We start from the raw sequence: 22,062 nt of genomic DNA, 5'->3' as shown, positions 1-22,062 counted from the left end.
ATTGAAGAATGAGGTTGAAAGGAAAGGAGAAAGAGAAAGGAAAACATGGCATATGATCATGTAATTGAGGACTTTATCATAACCTTAATTCTGGCATTTCCTAACTTGTGGGGGTTTGATTTTGCAACCGTAACATTCTTTTAACTGAGGGGTTGGGGTTTTTTTGATGCAATAATGTCATACGTGAGCATGACCCATGACAGACAAATAAGAACATGAGGTCTTAAATTTACCATCTATGATGGGCAGATAACAAAATGACAAGAAATCATGAAGACAAGGACGCAGTGGCGAGAGAATAGTAAATAATGGGAAGAAATTCAGTTGTTAGGTGATTGTTTTCCAAGGAAAGTAGCTCATATATATTTCTTTGGGGGCAGGGACCTGTGTTTGTACAGTGCCTAGCACAATGGGGTCCTGATACATAACTGAGGCTCCTAGGGGCTACTGTAGTTAATAAATAAAATAATAATAATAATACAATAATACAACAATTCATACAATTAATACAATTTCAAGGTACAGTTTTTTCCATTAGTTCTAATATGGAGGGGTGTCAGAGTGGGAGTAGATAACATGGGATTGGGGTAAAAAGCCAGCAAAAAAAGAGTTTGGAGGAAAGCTTTTGAGGAGAGAAAGGCCCTTTGGTACATGAAAAGAGGCAATGTCAGAAATCGAGTGCGAGCGACTGACTGTTCTTAAGAGATAGGTTAGGCTTGCTGATTCAAGAGGTTTGGATAAACTTTGGAGAGGCATCCAAAGTTTTGGTTGCCTGTCTGAATTACATACAAACGCCAATCTCCTGTTCACCCCTTGGTCGCTGACAGTGCTCTTATAGTGCAAAGTTATGTTCAGTAACTACAAATATAGAGCCAAAGCTTGAAGTCCTTGCTGAATTTTTACTATACTTAAGTAAAATTCCCTTTGACGTCTTAGTCTATAATTCTTCTGTGATGCTGGCAGGCCAAGTGCCCACTCTTGCCCAGGCTGCAGGCATTAGCTAAGAACTAACAAACCAGACCAGTTTACCTGTATGTTAATTTTCTCAAAGTAGGCATTACTCTTATAAGAATGTAATTAGTGTTTAGACTCTATGAAATGTTATTTAAATTGCTGCCTGCATTAATCTCACTTGTAATGTCTGTATTCCATGCTATAAGAAAATATGTAAGATTTGCTTCATAACTTTGAAAATGTTTGCTCTGAACTTGTGAACGCAGGCATGGGAACCATCCTCCCCCTCTTCCCTTTGCCCCCCCCCGCCCCCAGACAAGTTTTTAATGGTACGGAGGAGGGTGATACTAAGGTGTATGAGAAACTTAATGAATATGTATTGAAAAGGTTTAAGATTACCCCTATTGATTGAAGTATAGAAATCTTAAAATGTTTGACAATGTCATTCATGTGGAATATATACAGGAGATATTTAATTATATGAAAAATGGGTGATAGGAGCAGGGGCCGAAGGCAGTTATGAAGAACTGTTTGATCTGGTGGCAAAAGAGCAATTACTGGGGACAGTCGCTGATGAGGTAAAATGGCCATTTGTGACAAAAAGACTTCCACATTTTTGGAGGCAGCAGAAATTGCTGGTGAATACACTGAGTGAAGGGCTCATGAGGGGTTCAAACTCCAGGGGAAGGGAAATCCTCCTGTTCCCCAGGTTAAGAGGGATGAGGGGGTCTAGGAATAAACCTAAGACCAACATTGTTAAAAAAACCTCAAGGGAGCCCAGATTTTAAAACCTCTTATCTTAAGGGAAGGCAGGTAGTCTACCATCACTGTGGGGCATCTGGCCACATAAAACTAAATTGCCCAAAACTTAAGGTCACCCCCAATCTGCACCCACTTCCCCCACTGGGCGTGCCAATGCTACCACCTTGAACTCAGAGGAAATTGTAGGGGAAGACAATGACCTCCTTAAGTATATTGGACTGAGTCTTGGGAAGGTAATGAAGAATTTGTTAAGAGTGCTAGAATGAATGGCATTGAATGTGCTGAGTGGAGAGATGTGGCATCACAAATCATTTTGCTTAAGGAAAGTTTGGTAAGGGGACAGACTTCCTGGCAAAAAAGTCTAAATATTTTAGCTTTGGCTGAAATTTCTGTGACTGTGGGCCAACTAAAGTCCACCTTGAGGGGGAAGATTGAAGGGCGATGTTATCGTAGGCCTCAAAAATTTGCTATTAATAAGTAATAACATTTTAGCCATATCTAAGCAGGCTAGTGTTATAACACTGTCCCGAAGAGAGCGTGGATCTGATCTACCTGCTTTGTCCATGGACAGCAGGGAAGGTGGCAAAGGGGAGGGAAGTGCCCGCAGTCTGTTGACAGTTGCAGTTTACCTTTTGAGGGGGAATTTGAAAATCCTTCAGAGTCTGCTCTGAATGTAAGTGAAACTCAAAGGAGTTTGTGAAGGCTCAGCAAGCTGACCCATCTCTGAACCAAGAGAGGGTTGCAGCTCAGAATAATGCCCCGACTGGGGAAGGAAAAGGTAGACGCTCACATTCGTGAGCCACTCCAGACAGCGGGACATCACCCAAAGACATCAATAGGAGTTTTGCCTAAGAAAGGACATCAGATTTGACCATGTGTGATTTGTTATAGTAAATCATACCATCAAGTTTGATATCCTCTAACAATTGTGAATACTCAATGCTTCAGAGGTAACTAACAACAATTCCATAATTCTCCTAGCCAGTAATAAAATGGGTTTATTTCTTCTTTACCATGTAGAGATCATCCATTAGACCAAAAGAAGAGATTTGGTTACCACTATCTTAGCATATATGACTACAATTGCAGCTATTCGTCATAAAATTATCCAGCTACAGCATTCAGGTTCTTGTGCTAGTGAATTAATTTGGTTAAATAAATGATGTGTGAAAAAATATTTCTTTGTTTAGACTTACTGATTCTGTTACAGAAATGAAGTTGTTTAGGAGAAAAAGATTGGACCACCAAACCCTTCTGCAGTTATCCAGATGAAATTTGGAGATCTCCCATACCGATCCCCAGGGAATAACAGAGTAAAGCCCAACTAAAAGACATATGGAATACATATGGAGTGGCTGAAGTCTGAAAACGCAGCAAGAAGAGAGTTGATTAGGTTTTATAAAAGTTCTGTATCCATGATTTAGGTAGGAGTTTCCACAATTTTAAAGTGCTTTCATTTTCAAGGCGGACTCTGCTATATAATTATATTATTGTATGTTTGTAAATATAATACAATCAGAAGAGATTCATTAAAATGTATACATGGTGGATGAACTTGCTTAGAATAACTCTGTAATCCCCAAGGTTTTTTGCATTTATACAGTGACTCCAAAGAACTTTCCAGGTCTCTATCTTATTACCATGGGTGCTGTTAACTTTATGTATAAATGAATATGGGAGGTAACAGACTTGCCACGGACTTCAGTGGGAGATTTTCTTTCACAAGGAGTACGGAATTGGGTCCTCAGCTGTGTTTAGGCCTTGGCATAAGCACTAAGGAGCAATTATTGGTGGGGAGCGTGATCTACAGATGTTTGGTCCCAACTTTAACCATGAGTTGACTGGGAAAACAACCCACCCAGCTCCAATGATAAAGCCCTAAAATACGGTTTTACTAGATCTGCAAGAAAGCAAGGATTTCAGTTAAAAAAGTGTGCAGAGACCAACATACTGCAATAAGTCTCTCAGGTGATATGGGGTAAGGAAGCAAGAGGGGCACTTCCCCAGCTCCACCAACATTGTACAGACCCACAAGAAAAATTACAGTTGAATTTAGATAGCATCTTCAAAAGACTTAGAGACCCTAAGTCTTTACTACACCCAAGCTGTGCTTGGACATAGTGGAGAAGGATGGCCTCATGGAGCCAGATGTGGCTCTCCGATTCAGAGCTGTGGGGTCCTGTTCTGATTTACACGTCTGATGCTGATTGTATAAAATCCCTTACACCAATGGAGATCTGGGCATAGCCTCTTGCCCCAGTCCCACATGCCCGTTTTCTTTGTCTTATGTTAGGGGGACTGGTGGCCGATGGTCAAGGTGGCCATGCTGGCTGCACCATCTCTACACCAGCACAGAAGGATCCACATCTGGGAATCTCTGGCTGGATTAAGGCCATGTTGAACAAAACGGCCCTAGCAGAATGTTCAGGCTACACAACCACAGGGGGTGGGGGGGTGGGAATGGGGCTTGATCCTGTGAGGTGCTCAACACCCTCAATACTCATTGAGCCTGATTTGCATTCATACTCAGGCCCATTTACACTACTCAGGCATTTCAGGCATTTCCACCCACTTTCAGGGCAAAGAGGCCTCAGTGTAAATAAGAATCAGACCAACTGACTTCATGAAGAATTAAAGGGACACAGTACCTTGCAAAAATCCAGCTGTTAACACTTATTTCTGTTGTTACCATTAATATCTCATGCTGCAGATAAGCCCTTAAATAATTTTTAAGAAAGGAAGTAAAACATCCTCTCTATAAGACTCTAACATCACTTTTTTTTCCTTTTGGTTTTACACATCTTTTCTTGCTTTTAATTTCTAAACTGAGAACCTTTCTACCAACAATTATAAGAGAAAATATTGTTAAACATACCTGGCTAGTCGATTACAAAGATATTTCAGCGTGACTTTCAGGGTGATTCCTTTTTCTGAGTGATGAACCATGTTTAGAAGTGACCTGGAACTCAACCAGCCACTGGAAACAAATTAATATTATGTTTAATATTTCCCAAACTTTGGAGACTGTCCCTATTAATAGGTTTCTTGTGAAAGTGTTAGGTTCATAGCACCAGAATAGGACGTCCTGTGTCTATAGGGTAGGTACAAGTTTTGTTCCATTGCCCCACCAGTGTGGTACAGACATGACCAGATTCTCCATGCCCACCCGATCCTAGGCTTCTGTCAATTAAAGTAGTGTCTTTGTGTGTGTCAGATTTGGACACCTGCCCACGAGGAATTAGACCGAGAACACCAATCCAGTGTATATAGGCCACCAAACAGCCAGTAGGTGTTTTTAAAAAATAAAATTCAAATATGTTTTCTTTCAGATAGAGATTATTATGGAGGCATTGGATACAACTCCATACTTAAGGCTGAGTTCTGTTTTTCACTTAGAACAGGGAATCAATCTCTTGTGTGAAAAACAGAATATCCTCCCCAAAATTACAGCACTTATTCTGAGAGTACAGAATGAATTTCCTGAGAATTTACAAGTAAATCTGTTTATTAGTTTATGATTTGCAATTAATTAAAAACTTGGACCCAGATCCTCAAGGCAATTTGTCTCCTAGCTTCCATTGATTTTAATGAAAGTAAGGAGCCTAAACACCTTTGAGAATCAGGGCCTGGATCCTTTAAGAAATTTTGCATGTGTGTCAGTCTTTTTTTTTTTTTTTTGGTCCCAAATGATCTTAACAATGGAATAACACAGGCACTTCAAATTTTTCATGCAGTTAAAATTAATTTAAATCTTATGCCTGGGCTATATTTGACGAAGTTATGTTGGTGACTCAGAGCTTTATGGTGAAAATGATAGAACTCAGATCTGTTAGTTCCAAACCACATGGCCCTAGCACCTGAATGAAACCAGACTCTCTCTCAGCTTTTAGCAGCATAGGCCTCTGACATACAGTTGAGCAATTCTGAGTCCATCCAGTTAAAGAAAGTGGTGTAAATAGACGAGACAGTTCACTAATACAAAAGCAAGGGATATGGAAACACAGGGCCTGATTCACCATTGCCTTGTGTAGTTATCTGCATTGTGCAGAGTGGATCTGAATTTCTACCAAATCAGACTTTGCCACTCACTTACACCAATGGTGCCATCTGCATTCACTTTGCACAGAAGTAACTGACTACTGCGGGTGCAAGGCAGTGAAGAATTGGGCCCACAATGTTTACAGAGCAATAAACCATAGTTGCTAGTAGTTTAAATGTCAAAGCAACCTTTATCAACCCAATAGAATGCAAACAGTCAGAGCTTAAATAAACCCAGATAATTTAATCTTATTACCTGATCAGAAAAAATGTATCAACACCTAAATAAAAAGGTCCACTCCGAGAATAAACATATATGGGATTTTTTAGCACTCGTGCTTTCCATTCCAACACATTATCTGTAGTGAAATTTAACATATAGTAAAAAAGAAAGAAACATAAGATGATGTGTTTTGATAACATATAACGTCACACAGGGAAGGCAATGTCGTCCAGTAGATAGAGAAAGCACGAGGGTGGCAGTTAGGATTCCGGGGTCTTATCCCCTGCTCTGTTATAGACATGCTGTGTGATGTTGGACAAGTAACCACCCTGGGCCTCCATTTTCCCATAGATGAGATGGGGACAATAATGCTTATCGTCTTCTGTAAAGAACTTTGAAAGCCAAGGACGAAAAGCACTATGTAAGTGCTAAGCCTTATTATCATCCTCCTCTTAGGTTTGTCTATGCCTCTATCACAGAGTGTCTAAATACCAAATTACTTCTAACAAACTACTATTTATTTCCCTAGGAATTCTTGGTTTCATACCATCCAGTCCTACATAACCAATTCCAATTACATTTCTCAAGTTTCTCCATCTCTTTTCTCTCTCTTTTTTTTTTCTTTTCCTTTTTTCCTTTTGGATAAGTTTATCCGTTACATTTTTCTACCTGAATTACTCCTAACCAGAATATAAGGCTTTCTACATAATCCTCTGTCATGGAGACAAATGTGGAAAAGAAACTTAAGTTTCTCTATGATCTCTTTGATGGACCTCTTTGCACCCCGCTAGTCTAGAAGATCTGTAGATTTTCTGTTGGGCATCATCCTTATTGCTTCCTTTAAATAATCTCTTTACTTTTTTACTGCGGAGTGTATAGCCTCATAGTGATCCCTCTTGCCCATACTACTTCCTCATAATTATTTAGGCCCCCTAAAAATATAAACATAATCTGCTGGAAACAAATTACCCTACTGCTTCCCCTCGGGGATGTTCACAGTCTATGGTAGGGGTGGGCAAACTTTTTGGTCCGAGGGCTACATCGGGGTGTGAAACTGTATGGAGGGCCAGGTTGGGAAGGCTGTGCCTCCTCAAACAGCCTTGCTCCTGCCCCCTATCTGACTCCTCCCACTTCCTGCCCCCTGCCTGCCCCCCTCAGGACTCCCACCCATCCAACCCCCCCCCGCTCCTTGTCCCCTGACCGCCCAGTCCCAGGATTCCCACCCCTATCCGCCCCCCGGGACCCCATCCCCTATCTAAGCCCTCCACCCCTATTTCCCATCCCTTGCCCCCCCCCGAACCTCTGCCCTATCCAACAACCCCTTGTTCCCCATCCCCTGACCGCCCAGAAACTCCGCCCACCCCATCCAACTGCCCCCTGCTCCCTGTCCCCCAACTGCCCCCCGGGACTCCCTGCCCCTTATACAACCCCCCCCCCCCCACCCGGCTCCCGTGCTCAGAGCAGCATGTCTGGCAGCTACACTGCCCGGCTGAAGCCAGACACGCTGCCACACTGCCCTGCATGAGCGCACAGCCCCACTGCCCAGAGTGCTGGACGGTCCCGCAGACCGGATGTGGCCCGTGGGCTGTACTTTGCCCACCTCTGGTCTATGGAGTATGTATCTGACTTCCAAGTATGTTACAAAACTGCAATTTGATTGTGTATAAAATAAAAAATAAAACACTGGTCTTTCTTTAAACCCAATAATGTATACTAATTTGTCACATCCCCCATACCTAAATTCTGCCAGGCTGCCATCTGACTGGTGTGTCCAGAAATTATCCATACAAGACTCAAAACTCGGATACCATTTAGTGCAGAACAGACACCTTTAGAGGATTTCATTGTCCATATAGTTGGAAGATTCTTTTGCAGGGAAAAGCATTTTAGAGTGCTGTCCAAGGCACCTAAAAAAGCTAGAACAACAAAGATGAATTCACCTTGGAATTTTTAACCAATGAATTTCGTATCATTAACGTAAAAATGGTGTTTCTTTTTTTCCAAGGGCTCCATCTTATTTCCACAGAGTTAATGAGTGTTTTGCCATTGTCTTTGATCCTGATCCCAAAACCATTAAAATCAATAGAAAGACTCAGAAGGGATTTGGATCACGCTCCTTAGCGAGTGGAGGATTGGGCTCCACAACATCAGGGAGGTGATATTTAGTGACAATTCAAGTTGTAATAGTTTGGTAACACATAAATCATGTAAATAATTTAATTTGGCATTGTAAAATCCAACGTAGGATTAATCAAAAAACAACGAAGAAAGAATTTATAGAAAACCTTTCAAAAATGGAATCTATCAAATTATCAAAGAAAATTGGATAGACTTTTCCTTAAAGATAGATTTAGCCCCAAATATTGCAAACTATAATAATAATTGAACAGTTTCAATATTGTCAATGAGCAGTTTCAGTGAGATCTTGTTTCACTCTCAATTTATACAGATCATAATCAGTATTTTTCCCCAAAAAGAAAAGGAGTACTTGTGGCACCTTAGAGACTAACAAATTTATTTGAGCATAAGCTTTCATGAGCTACAGCTCACTTCATCAAATGCTCAAATAAATTTGTTAGTCTCTAAGGTGCCATAAGTACTCCTTTTCTTTTTGCGAATACAGACCAACACGGCTGCTACTCTGAAACCTATTTTCCCCAAACACCCTTTACATGTGGTATTCCAACGTAGATAATTTATAGTCAAGACTGATCCAGGGATTAACGTGCCCTTATACAAATTATATAACAATTAAACAAAAAACTGTTAAGCATTAAAAATTATGCAAGTGACAAGTTGATTTATACAAATATTCCACAAGCCATATACTGTGTACATTCAGTGAACAATAATATTCCCAGGGGGAAAAAAAACACTACATATTTCATGAACAGCTTTAGCTCTGATACACACAGCACATGGCTTTCAAGTTATATATCCCTGTGTCTAGTATGGTTTTTGAGATGTAATCACATGTCCACTAGAACCGCACTTGGACCACCTAACTCGGAGCCTGATTCTGCAGCCACTATTCACCAGAATTAATCACCTTAGTCACCTAAGCAGTTCCATTTACTCCATTGGGACAACTCATGTGAATAAGGATTCATCATCTGAGCAAAGTTTGGAGGATTGGGTTCTCATTTATTGTCCTTGATTTTTATAACGTGGGCTCAATCCAAAGCCCACTGGAAAGACTGGGAGTTTTTCTATTGACTTCAATGGACTTTGGATCAGGCCTCTTCTGCTTTTCATTTCTTTTTAGTATTTGGACATTGAACTTCTTTTCAAACTAATATCTATTATATCAGGGGTTCTCTGAAGGAGGTGAGTGAAACCTGAAAATGATACTCCATCTTTACTTATTAGTTCCCACTCATAGAGCTGTCCTTTCAGAGGAGCATGGTCACGTTTTTTGGCCTGCTTGTGTTTTGGCTTGTAGAGCCAGTTTGGACCCTTAGCCTGGATTCTTGAGTATGACAAGATCCTAGGCGTTGAATTTTTATAGGCCTTCACTGCATTCCAAGCACTGTCATTTTTTTCTCCTGCCCCCAAAACGTGTGGGGTTGAATCTAATTTTATTATTTAATATTGTTATTATTTGTGTTACTCTTGATACTATATATAACACATTTGGCTCAGATTTACGTATGTACCTTTGTCTTTGGCATCACCAAAACATTTGATTCGACTATTGCAATAAAATGACTAATAGTTAAAATATAATAGCATTTAGGGATCCACATTCTAAGGTCCAAAAGGATTTTTTTGCTATGTATCCAAACCTTCCACAGGATTGTTTTAAGCCATAGTCATTTCTTGTAATATAAAATATAAAATATGGAAACCAATATTGAAGCACTGGTACATGTTTGATGTGCTCTTTAAAAGAGATATCTCCAGGTGATATCTAAAACCAATCTTGTATTTTGTTACAGTAGAGCATTGACTATTATTTCCCAAATGTGTACTATGTAAAGTATGACTTGACAAGTTTGTGGTCTTCACACAGAGAAAATACTTACTTTTCTTTGTGTAGCAGACATCATCAGAAACAACTGGCAGCACCAAATTCATTGTATAATGATTCCGTCTGATATCTCCCTTTGATTCACTCTTATCTTTCTCATTTGAAGATGTGCTCCCATAATTTGCAGAAGGTAAACTATCTGATGGTGATTCATCAAATTTCACTTCCCACCTCACAGCGGCAACATAAACAGTTCCAGTGATTGGAAAGACAATAAACAAAATGCTAACAAACCTGGAGGAAATAAAGTTCATTACTGCAGAGTGACAATCACTTTTATTGGACACGCTTTTAAAACTGATATCCCAAACCCTCCCATACTCACAAACAAATAGCAGCAAACGCATCAATAGAAAAAAGGCCTTTAGCACATCTGGCTACACTCACAGATGAGACTGTAGAATTCAAAGTGAAGAGAGATGGGAAAGGTGATACAAAAGAGATGGTCTTGAATTTAAATATATCTGTCAAGAAAGAATGAATTAATATTACAATCCCAGATAAGGAAGCTTTTTTGATTATAGATCTTAGCAGCTTGTTCAAGAAAGTAAATGGAAAGATTTGTTCCTTAAGGCCCAGACTGTATTTCTGTTTAGTACAGTTTTATTAAACAACTGTTCATATGTAAGTCCAAGCTGTAAACAAATTTTTTCTTCCAAGAATATTATACTTTCAGCAATTATTTACTGATACTTATCATAGACAAAGATCTGGGGCAGGCAGGCAGGGTTCAAGATGAGTGTCAGGCCCTTTTTGAGGGGTTCTCTGAAGGAGGTGAGTGAAACCTGAAAATGATACTCCATCTTTACTTATTAGTTCCCACTCATAGAGCTGTCCTTTCAGAGGAGCATGGTCATGTTTTTTGGCCTACTTGTGTTTTGGCTTGTAGAGCCAGTTTGCACCCTTAGCTTGGATTCTTGAGTATGACAAGATCCTAGGCATTGAATTTTTATAGGCCTTCACTGCATTCCAAGCACTGTCATTTTTTCCCCTGCCCCCAAAACGTGTGGGTTGAATCTAATTTTATTATTTAATATTGTTATTATTTGTGTAACTCCTGATACTATATATAACACATTTGGCTCAGATTTTTTAAGGCACCTAAGGGAGTACCCCCAACGAAATTCAGCATGAGCCGGGTACCTGACTCTCTTAAACTACTTCGAAAAATCTCAGTTTTGGACTCTTAGGGTATGTCTACACTGCAATAAAACACCGGTGGCTGGCCTGGGTCAGCTAACTCGGGCTTGTGGGGCTCAGGCTGAAAAGCTATAAAATTGCAGTGTAGATATTCAGACTAGGGCTTGAGATTGGGCTCTGAGACCCCACAAGGGGAAAGGGTCCCAGAGCTCAGGCTCCAACCCAAGCCCCAATGTCTACACTGCAATTTTATAGCCCCACAGCCTGAGCCCCAGGAGCCCGAGTCAGCTGACCCAGGCCAGCTGCAAGCATTTTGTTGCAGTGTAGACATGCTCTAAAGGTCCAACCCTGTTACCACTGAAGTCAATGGCAAAATTCCCATTGGCTTCAATGGGAGTAAAATCAGACCCCTAGTAAATAAGAGACTATGTTTATGAAAAAATAAAACAACTGTAAGACACCCCCCACCCTCACTTCCTGCCATGTGATTTGATCCTACTGCACGGTACTCTCCCAGAGTACCACAGAGGGTTGGGAAATTTATTAGGGAATTATCATTCATCTAGCATGCGTAGACATGGCCTCCCCATTGGAGGAACACAGGAAATTTTAGCTGTGGGAAGAATATACATTTAAACTCTGAGTTAGCAACGTTGGCCCCAATTGAGGAGATACATCTCAGGAGGAGCTGGTAGAGGCTGCGGTAATTTCTGGTGGCCTCCCATTGCTGGTCTGCTGGCTCAAAATAATCTGAATGCTTTGTGGCTGAGCCATACCCCTTCCATTTGTCCCCAACCTCTCTGTCCCTCACAGCAGAGGCCTACTCCATTACTGTCTGGAATACCGGCCAGCAGGTGTATTTCCTGGGCCTGGTTAAGCTGGTTTGGCAGTGAAAATACAGCTAGTTGAAAAAACAGGAACAAAAAAAAAAGCAAATATTTTCAATAGTGTTATTAGACGGTTGGGTTGTTTTTTTTTTTTTTTTAATGTCAATGAAATTTTTGGAAAATCAAAACATTTTCAACACGCTGTACTGCCAGGTGGCCCCGGTGGAGGCCAGAGCAGGCCTTTATCTCCAGAAGGTTGTTTTCCTCCAAAAAAGTACTATTATTAATCATTTTTTAAGAAGAAATGAATTGTCCGACTGGATCAGGCCAGTGGATCCACCTAGTGCTGTCTCTGACAGTGGTCAGTATCAGCTGCTTCAGAGCAATAAGCAATAATGAAATAATCAGCCCTACTGCCCCAGAAAATTTCCTTTCTATCCCCAGTAGCTAAAGAGTGGATTATGTCAGGAGGGTTTGTATTCCTTCCAAAATGCTTGTGTTGGCTTTGGTTTAATTTTTACAGTTATAATCCTTGATATTCTTGTTATCAATATAAATGTCTAGTTCTTCTTTAAAAAGAAAAGGAGAACTTGTGGCACCTTAGAGGCTAACAAATTTATTTGAGCATAAGCTTTCGTGAGCTACAGCTCCACAAGTACTCCTTTTCTTTTTGTGAATACAGACTAACACGGCTGCTACTCTGAAACCTAGTTCTTCTTTAAATGCAGTGTTGTTGTAGTCATGTCTGCCCAGAAGAAGATCTCTGTGTAGCTTGAAAGCTTGTTTCTCTCTCACCAGCAGAAGCTGGTACAATAAAAGATATGACCTTCCCCACCTTCTCTGTCTAGTTCCTCTTTAAAACTTTTAACAGCATGTTCCAGTGATAATTCTCCATAATGATAGAAAAGTAGCCCAAGCGTACAGAATGGCAGCACAGCTTGATATGTATAAAGTGTTAATTTTCTATTAATATGGAAATTCAGTAACTATCAGTAGAAAAGTACAATTAAACACAAGAAAGGCCTATTAGGTTATCTATCCCATCCTCTTCTGGCAGAAACTGAATTGGTAATCTGTTTGGCATGAAATGTGTAGATTATAGGGTGCTGTAGCCAGTGTATTTAGCTCTGGAAAGTTTGTATTTTTAACTAGATGTCAGGGGACTGTTGCCCCCTCACTAACATTCAGTGGGGGCGTTTTAGTTGCTGGCTCCCAGTAGTAAAAAGGGGGAAAGATCGATGGGGAAGCAGGACCCTGCGACTGACAGCCCCCAGGAACAATGAGGAGAGGCCAATGCTCCAGGTCAGCCTGAATGACAGGGTGGGCAGGCTAATCAGGGAGTCAGGAGGCCAGGGAGGTCCTGTCCTCTGCATGAGCTGGAATTGCCTGGGTCAGACAGAGTGGGGCCGAGCTAAGGAGAAAGCAGGGGCCCAAGCTGAGCTGGGGAGCAGAGCTGGGCCAGATCCAGAGGGACCAGAAAAGCAGCCCACAGAGAGCAGACTAGCCCTGGGAGCAGAGCTGCAGCAACCAGAGCCAGAGGAGCCAGAAAAGCAGCCCACAAAGCAGGTCAGTGCTGGGAGCAGAGTCACAAAAGCAGCCTGCAGAGCAGACCTGTCCTGGGAGCAGAGCTGTAGCAGGCAGAGCCAGAGGGGCCAGAAAAGCAGCCCAGGGAGCTGGAGGCAGAGCAGCAGCAGCACTGAGACAGAGCGGTGGAGCTGGGGCTGGAGCAGTCCAGAGCTGGGGCTGGAGCAGCTGGGGAGAGCGAGGGGGATTCTGGGCAGCAGGCCCAGCACAGGGAGACGCCTCAGCCAAGAGGCTCTGCAAGCCAGGCTTGGATCGTAACCCCGACAGGGCTGGGGCGACATTGGGAAGAAGGGTCCTATCACTTAGAGCCTGAGAGCGTGTGGCCACCACCAGAGCAAGTGTCCAACCCACAGCATCCCTACAGCACAGCCAGGGCCTGAGAAGCAGGCCTGGGGCTTACAAGGAGCAGACTGTGAACTGCCCTGACATTCCAGAGACACTGTTTGTGATGTTCCCTGCCACCGAGCGGGGTGATGTGTTTCCTTTAACCTTTGCCATTTTTCCTTATTCTTTTTAAAATTAATTGTTGATTAAATAACTTGAATTTGCTTTAAATTGTATGTAATGGTCAGTGGGTCAGAGAAGTGCCCAGTGCAGAGAGAGTACCCTGGAGTGGGGACACCCTAGCCCCTGTCCTAGGTGACCACAGCAGGGTTGGGGGTCGAGCCCCCCAGGAATCCTGGCCCAGCCTTTTTGGGGTTACGAGGACTCTGCCAGACAGGAGAGTGAAAGGGGAGTCCTCAAGGGCAGGGAGGCCACTGGGTAAAGGAAGTGGGAGCGAGGACTCGGATCCTTTCGCTAGCCGACTTCACTGGGAAAGTTCCCCACAATAGCGGGACTATTCCCCCGTTTACATAGACTAAGTAGCAGCTAACATATGTAGGACCAGGTCCTCAGCTGGTATAAATCACATAACTCCATTGTCCATACCAATTTATACTAGCTGAGGATCTGGCTCAAAATCTTTGCAGAGTATTGTTATAGCATGGTGGTATACTGGCAAGAGATGTCTTGACTAGAAAATAGGAGTCAATAACATTTGCTAATAATTATTTGTAGTATGATAGTGCCTGGAGGCCCCATCATTATTGAGGCCCTTCTGTGTTAGGCACTGTACAAACGTAACACAAAGATGGGCAGTAACTCAAAGAGATTACAACCTAACCATATGACAAGAGTGAATGGTGAGGAACAGCACAGGGTTACAATGAGATTATTATGATCACAGCACACCAGCTATCTAGCTACTGTCAGTGTTTGGTAGGCAAACTGGAAGAAGTGTTAAACAGCGTGGGGAGATGATATTTATTAGTAATTCATTATTTTGCCTGCTGCATATCACAACATTACAAATCGTAGGGGCGAGATTAAAGTTAGATAAGCCGTTAAAGCTGGTTAGGGTTATAGTAAGTGAGGAGGGCTCATATGGCAGTAGGGATCTGTCTGGATCCTTTCACTGTTTGTTCTCAGAGGCCGTTGGATGAGATTTGCAAAGCTGCCTATGAGATCTGGACACAAAATCCCCATTAAAATTAATGCAAACTGAGTGTCAAAATCACATAGGTAGTTTTGAAAATCTCTGAATTTAATACTTGGGATTTTTGTAATTTTTTGTAAAGAAAGAAGAATATTGTTTCTGCATACCAGCTGGACTCCACCAAAACAAACTCTTAACCTCAACTTTTTGTTTTTTAAAGGTTGATAAAAACATATGCTTTTCTTACCTAATATTGCGAATGTTGTAATGTCTTCCTCGTGGCAGGAGTCAGGAACACATATACCAATACTATAATCAAACCCTTCCTGTAAGACATAACTCTCCTTAGCACTCTTTGCCCAAAATGTTTACAAACAACCTCGGCTGAGAGGTAGAGGCCTAGGCAGAAGATGGACCCTAAGGGAGTTAAATTCTCTAAACTCATAGAATTTCAATGGAATTTGAGTGCTCCTTTGAAAATCCTAGCCCTAGTCAATATTTACAAGATGTCTGTGGAGAGTTAGTTCCTCATATGATTGTGTTTAGTCCTTGCTTTGCTATGCACACGAAAAGGGCACAAGGAGCCTCCAAACACCACCACTGTGCAGGGGCCTGGTCCAAATGCATTCCAGGCCGGCATCATCCAGAGTACCAGCCACCCCAAAAGGGCCAAGGAAAAGGCATAACCATAGCCCTATCCCCCACTGTAACTGGCTAGTGGTGCTGGCCAGCAATGGAGGGGAATGCATGTGGTACCCAGGAAAAGGTGGAGAAGGGGTAATGCTTTCCTGAGCACTGTGACACTCCAGGAGGTGTTAGTTTATCTGCCCTAAGGGGAAAGGGTGAGGTGACTTCCTATACCTGAGAAGAGCCAAAGGGATTGAGTGGGAGTCTTTGTATCTGGTGACGCTCCCCAGAATAAAAAGCAAAATGAGGCAGCAGCTATCTAGGATGACCAGATAGCAAGGGTGAAAAATCAAGTCAGGGCTGGGAAGGCAGAGTAATAAGCACCTGTACAAGACAAAGCCCCAAATATTGGGACGGTCCCTATAAAATTGAGACATCTGGTCACCCTACAGCCATCTCACCTCCCCAGAAGGGCCTGGGTATGAGGCACTGGGGCTCAGCAGGTAGCAGGAGGGGACTCACTAGACAATTGCCCATTCACCAAGAACAGAGTATAGCAAAAGTAAGGTTTTGGAGTAGGCTGTCCCACAGCCTGGAAGGGAACCACCACAGCTCAAGCTGGCTGATTTTTTTCCTGTTCTTGCTATGGACCTGGCCTGATGTTCAGATTTGCTAAAATCTGATCCCATTGTTGGTTGTGGGTGAGTTAAATGTTCTTGCCAAACACTCTTCACTGGCCTAATGTTAACTCCACTGTGATAGCCAGATTCCAAAGTAGGTGGCTACATTTCACCAAACTAAATTCTTCCTGCCAGTTTAGTTAGTATTTCCTGTTCTAAACTGTTGTGTAGAGTTGATGTGCTGAATTCTACCAAAGCAGGGACTGCATCTCAGGGATGGGTCAAGTGCCTTCCTCAAATGGATTTTTGTGAGGCTTAGCTAACTAATGTTAGCTCCTCTGAGTAAAAGTGCTGTAGAAAAGCAAAGTATTAACAAAATCATTATAATGCACTACCAGGTTCACAATAATAATTAAAAACAAACCATGCAAATGTCAGACAAAGAGCAAAATTGTATTCAAATATTTTCTTAATCATTTATGACAATAAGAATAAATAAAATAACTCTCTTGTCCATGCAAATTGAGGAATATTTCTGTTGAACATGGAGTTTGGCTAGTATTTAATCCTGACATTTTGTTTTCCTTCAAAAACCACTTATCTGATTGAAGACATCAGATATTAATAGTGTATTTGTTGCTTATTAAAAAGAATAATTCAATGGGTCTCCATCTACTGATGAGGCTTTGATGATAAATTTGCTGTCTCTTGCATTTAAAATGTATGAATCTGATTATAACAGGGTTAAAAAAAGAACTAGATAAATTCATGGAGGATAGGTCCATCAATGGCTACTAGCCAGGAGGGGCAAGGATGGTGTCCCTAGCCTCTGCCAGAAGCTGGGAATGAGTTACAGGAAATGGAGCACTTGATGATTACCTGTTCTGTTCATTACCTCTGGGGCACCTGGCATTGGCCACTGTCGGAAGACAGGATACTGTGCTAGATGGACCTTTGTTCTGACCCAGTATGGCCATTCTTATATTCATTTTGGGTCATATTTGAACTTACAAAATATTGAAGAGATAGAATTTTCTTATCTTTACTGTGTTTCTTATGTTGATCAGAAAAAGTATTTTTAGTTAGTTAGTTACCTAATGTAACACATTTGAAACTTATGTTGACAAACAGTGCTGGTGGAATATCTCTACATGCAAGTAACAGAGTGAAGGCTGATTTACCTTATAGCAATTGCTAAAAGTATTTGTGACTGTTAAGGATGAGATTTCAGTGCCTCCAGTGTTCTTGGAAGTGAGATATTTTCAAATGTAAGGTCCGATACTGCTCATGAACTCCCGTTGAAGCCAAGAGGAATTCCACATTGTTCATTTTACTGTTACTTCATCCTCTCTACTACCCCATCTCCATTTGTCTATTTGGTAAACCTGCCTAACACCTATACTGTGACTCTCTGGAGTAGGGACTATCCTCTTTGTTACTTGTTTGTACAGTTCCTAGCACAATAAGGCATTCTGCCTTCATGGGGATTCCTGCTCACTACTGTAATAATGGCAAACAAAGACATCATCATACATCACATAATGCATCACATTGCATAATCTTTTACATTTTAGTTTAACTTAAATTTGGAAGCCTTTTTTTGCATGTAGAATCTACTGTATCAAAGTAAAATCTACTGTATCAAACCTTTGCAAGTCCAGGATTCCTAATCAGAAACGTAGCAATTTCAAAAGAAGTGTAGGAACGAAGATGAGTTATTATGAAAATTTAGTCAATTATTTTATGTCAATAAACTATTAGATGAAGGCTGAGGGGGCAGTTGACTTAAAATTACTGTAATCGTGAATTCTCAGACAAAATCTATTTTGGCAGAATTTATGGTTTTGTAGTTCAGATTGTAAACTCTGTGAGACAGGAACTGTCTTTTTTGTTCTGTGTAGGTCTAGAGCTTAGCATAATGCGGTCCTGATTCATGATTGGGGCTCCTGGGTACCACCACAATTCAAATAATAAATAATAATTTCCTGAAATTCAATTCCAGTCATTATTTTTGCATACTGAAGGGCCTGATTCTATATTCCTTGCATACTCAGTTGATGTTAGCAGGGGTTTGGTTTCATAACTGACTGCAGGATCGGCACCTAAGCATTTACGCAAATTTTAGTCAACTGTAGCACACCAGTATAACATCAATCAAAATAATATAGTACTTGAAAAGAGTATACCTGCTGCACTTGCAATTTGCAGTATTGTCCTTGGAATTTACCTGAAGGCACCTTCGCAGACAGACATTCAGTGTAGGATCCCAGTCTGTCTGTATTTCCACCAAGGATATTGCTACCAAGTTTTCCCAAAGAATCATACACTGAAATTTCAAAACAAATATACTGAGTAAATAAAGGTCCTTAGACAAAGCTGGAAGCTCAAGCCAGGTTAAGAGGTATGTTGCCTGCCATGCATCCCATAGGAAATTGACACTTCTTTAAAAGTCAGGTTGTCCAATCAGAGAACTCTTTGATAATACAAAGTATAGTACCAACCTGACCAGTGTCTTGCACTTGAATTAAAATTTAGTTTTGACCCAGTTTCATTAGTTATGAAATAAACTCTGTGGCAACCAGAATTTTGTTCCTCAAACAACGTTATCAGGGGAAAAAAAATTATGTTCACGCCCCAGTCTGAACTGTTGTATCTGTCCATAAAGCCAGGGGGGTCAGTTAGCAGAAGCCCAACCTAAAATAGCTTAAATAAAATTACATCTTTAAAGCCCAATATCACAGAACATTTCAGGGCTAAAAGAAATTTCTGTGCATCTCCACCACTGAGAAGCTAGGATTAACCCATTGAAATGAGGAGAAATGCCCTCTGCAAGTTTGCAAGGTGCTTCTAACATACATCATAGACAACTGCAAAATAATGTATTTCATCTGCTATCATGTTACCTTCTTAGAGCTCGCTCCTATAAGTGAATATGCTAGTACAGACTCCCCCCCCGCCCCGGAGCTCTGTGAAACTGAATGTTAGAAGTCTGTGCTAATACATCGAACTGCAGGATTAAAGCTTTAGCGAGACAGTTGACCTCACTAGGATGCCCATCTGAGGATGGCAAACAAGATTTGATCCTAAACTGAACTGTTTAAAGGTACGTTGAAAGCAGAGTTTCCCATTAAAGACATTCCTTGCTATAGTACTAGTAATCCCTGAGGAAAGGATGGTCCTAGTGGAAGGATGGTCCAACCGTAGGGGCACTAGCCTGAGACTTAGGAGAACCGAATTCCCTGCTCCACCACAGTGTTCCTGTGTGACTTAGTCTCTCTGTTCTTCACTGCCCCAGTCTGTAAAATGGGAATAGCTTTGAGAAAATGGGAGATACATTTCTACCTCACAGGAGTGTTGTGAGGATAGGTACCTTTATGGTTGTGAGATGCTCAAATAGTATGGTAATAGGGGCCATATAATTACCATAGATAGACAGATCACAGTTAAATTCTTGGATTCTATATCCCTCACCATTTATATCTGAGACCAAAATTGCATCTGTGGGTTCTAAATACAGAAAAAGATCAGCCTTTCCACCTCTGCTCCTAAGTTTTGTAGTGTGGTCACTAGGTGGCATAGCCCAATTTACCCTTATAAACATAGAAAGAGGTAGAAAAATATACTTACTCATTATTGCATACGCTTTTGGTTCCACTGCATTCAGATCAGAAAGAAATTGATTTGTGTCTTCCAAACACCTTAGAGAAAAATTTCTTACAGGAGAAGCGTAAGGTATTAGAGGCATCAGAAGGAGCATTAACAAGGAGACTGACATTTCTCTACCTCTGTTTTCCCTAGGCTCTTCACTTGTGTCCCTTAAATATTTCACACGGTATGTGTAAGGGACACTAGTAATTTCACATAGGTCAGAGGAAAATATAATACTTCCTTCTTCTTAATATGCATAGACACGACATGCTTTCCAAAACAGCTGCATAGCGACAGAAATGTACAAGCGTGAAAAACTATTTACGCACCTACTTTTTGTTGAATAAAACAACTCTCCAGTTTCCTGTGACCTTCCAGCCACCTGCCATCCATTAGCTATGCAGATCAAAACTGATGTTCAGCCTGGATACTGCTTTTAATCATGTTCTTTGTATGTGTGTTTTTTTTTTTTTTACACACACGCGCGCATTAATGGTGCCAATTTAGTGTTCACTAATGTAACCCTCCTATGCGGTAGGGTTGGCAGCAAAAAGTGCTGGGTTCAATATCTAGCGGTTCCTCTTAACAATAAGAAACAGAAGCAGCTCAAGCCCCCATCCGGTAATCTGGGAAAATTTACCATCACCACCTTTGGGTGCCTCTAAAAGGCCATACTTCCCCACTCACACTCACTGAGACTAGTGTATAACAAAAAAGAGCTTTTATTAAAAGGGAACCCAGCATTAATTTGGGCAAAAACCACAACCCCATTTGAAAGCATGTGACCATAAGCAAACCCAACCTCTTAGTGCATTGATCAGCATCCTTTGCCTCAGTTTCCCATTTGGCAGTGGGAAAGTCCAATGAACAAATGTCCCTTTAATACCATCACTCCCCTCTCCCTCTGCTGCACCCCACTTGCCGCAGGTGGTCCTTAGTTAGTGAAAACCCAGAGTCCAGAGATGCATTCACGGGGTTCACCTCCCAGCCTGGGGGGAGAAGGAAGTGGCATTGAGCAATGCTCTGTTGCTGCTGCTGCTTGTGCAACAGACTTGTAGCGGCCGCTGCCTCCCTGCCACCGCCCTCTCTCTGCCACTGCTAGCTGCTGCCTCGGTGGCACCTCTCTCTGCTGCTGCCTTCTCTCTGCTGCCATCGCTAGCTGCTGCTGTGAAATCACATTCTGAGGTACCACCACATAACCCAGCTCTTGGTGATTTAAGCAGATAGTGGAAACCTCACTGCCAGTGCAGTTTGTGTTGTTCTTCTTTGATCTCACAGAAGGTCAAAGGCTTAGCCCCTAGACTTGTTCAGCAGTGAGAACAGTGCTAGGAACCACTAACTAGAAACAAGAACTCTTAATTACGCCTAATCAGCGCTGTCATTAAATGTTGGAAAGGGACAGATCAAATAGTGACTAAAATCTAAAGTGACTCTTCAGGCAGCCACACTACCAGGTAGAAACACCTATTCTCACCCACTCTCCTCTTCCCTGATATTTGGCATCCGTACCGTCTGCTTAGCAAGAGAGGTTGAGTTGAGGCTGACCCCCTCAATCAGGACTTGCTAAGCACTGTTCTGCTACCCTTTACTTGTACAGTAAGGATAACAACATTTATTACCCCTGCATTCAAATACTAGAGTGATTTGTAACTCAAAACCAGCCAGAATTTATCATTTTGGCAAAGCAGCTCCATCATACTGCACACCCAGGCAGTGTCTATGCAAACATGGTCGTTTTCTCCAGTGTGCCACTAGATGTCAGGGGAGAGCTCATTCAGACTGTGCTTACATTGTGCTGAAGTGACAGTGCTAGAGAATTTGGCCCAGATCCTCAAGATAGGAGTTAGATGCCTACATACCTGTGAGAATCTGGGCCTGTCTCTATCTAGAGAATTTATATGTCCCCCATTACCATAGTATCTGAGCTCCTCACAGTCTGTAATGTATTTATCCTCACATCTCCATTTGAGGTAGGGAAATATCCCCACATTTACAGATGAAGGACTAAAGCATAGAGAGAGACTAAGTGACTTGCCCAAGTCACACAAGAAACCTGTGACAGAGCAAGGACTTGAATCCAAATTTCAGGCTAGTGCCCTAATAAACCATTCTTCATCTTTGTATTTAGCTTG

General features: G+C 41.7%; 1 protein-coding gene across 1 annotated transcript in view; it reads right to left on the bottom strand.

Annotated features, from left to right (window-relative positions):
- The window catches only part of LOC119855724 (O-acyltransferase like protein), a 37,815-nt gene extending 17,746 nt beyond the window's left edge, over positions 1-20,069 (bottom strand). The window contains exons 1-9 of the mRNA XM_038402343.2: positions 19,910-20,069; positions 18,469-18,608; positions 15,283-15,361; positions 10,333-10,471; positions 10,003-10,241; positions 7,714-7,893; positions 6,011-6,113; positions 4,592-4,693; positions 2,913-3,078 (exon numbers count right to left, since the gene is read on the bottom strand). Of these exons, the coding sequence (XP_038258271.2) occupies positions 2,913-3,078; positions 4,592-4,693; positions 6,011-6,113; positions 7,714-7,893; positions 10,003-10,241; positions 10,333-10,471; positions 15,283-15,361; positions 18,469-18,608; positions 19,910-20,057 (1,296 nt within the window). The 5' untranslated portion in view covers positions 20,058-20,069. The remainder of the gene's footprint in view (positions 1-2,912; positions 3,079-4,591; positions 4,694-6,010; positions 6,114-7,713; positions 7,894-10,002; positions 10,242-10,332; positions 10,472-15,282; positions 15,362-18,468; positions 18,609-19,909) is intronic.
- Positions 20,070-22,062: the final 1,993 nt, after the last annotated feature.

This window comes from Dermochelys coriacea, chromosome 5 (genome assembly GCF_009764565.3).
Source record: "Dermochelys coriacea isolate rDerCor1 chromosome 5, rDerCor1.pri.v4, whole genome shotgun sequence".
In the NCBI taxonomy this organism is placed as follows: Eukaryota; Metazoa; Chordata; order Testudines; family Dermochelyidae; genus Dermochelys; species Dermochelys coriacea.
This window is presented reverse-complemented; position numbering and strand designations above follow the sequence as displayed.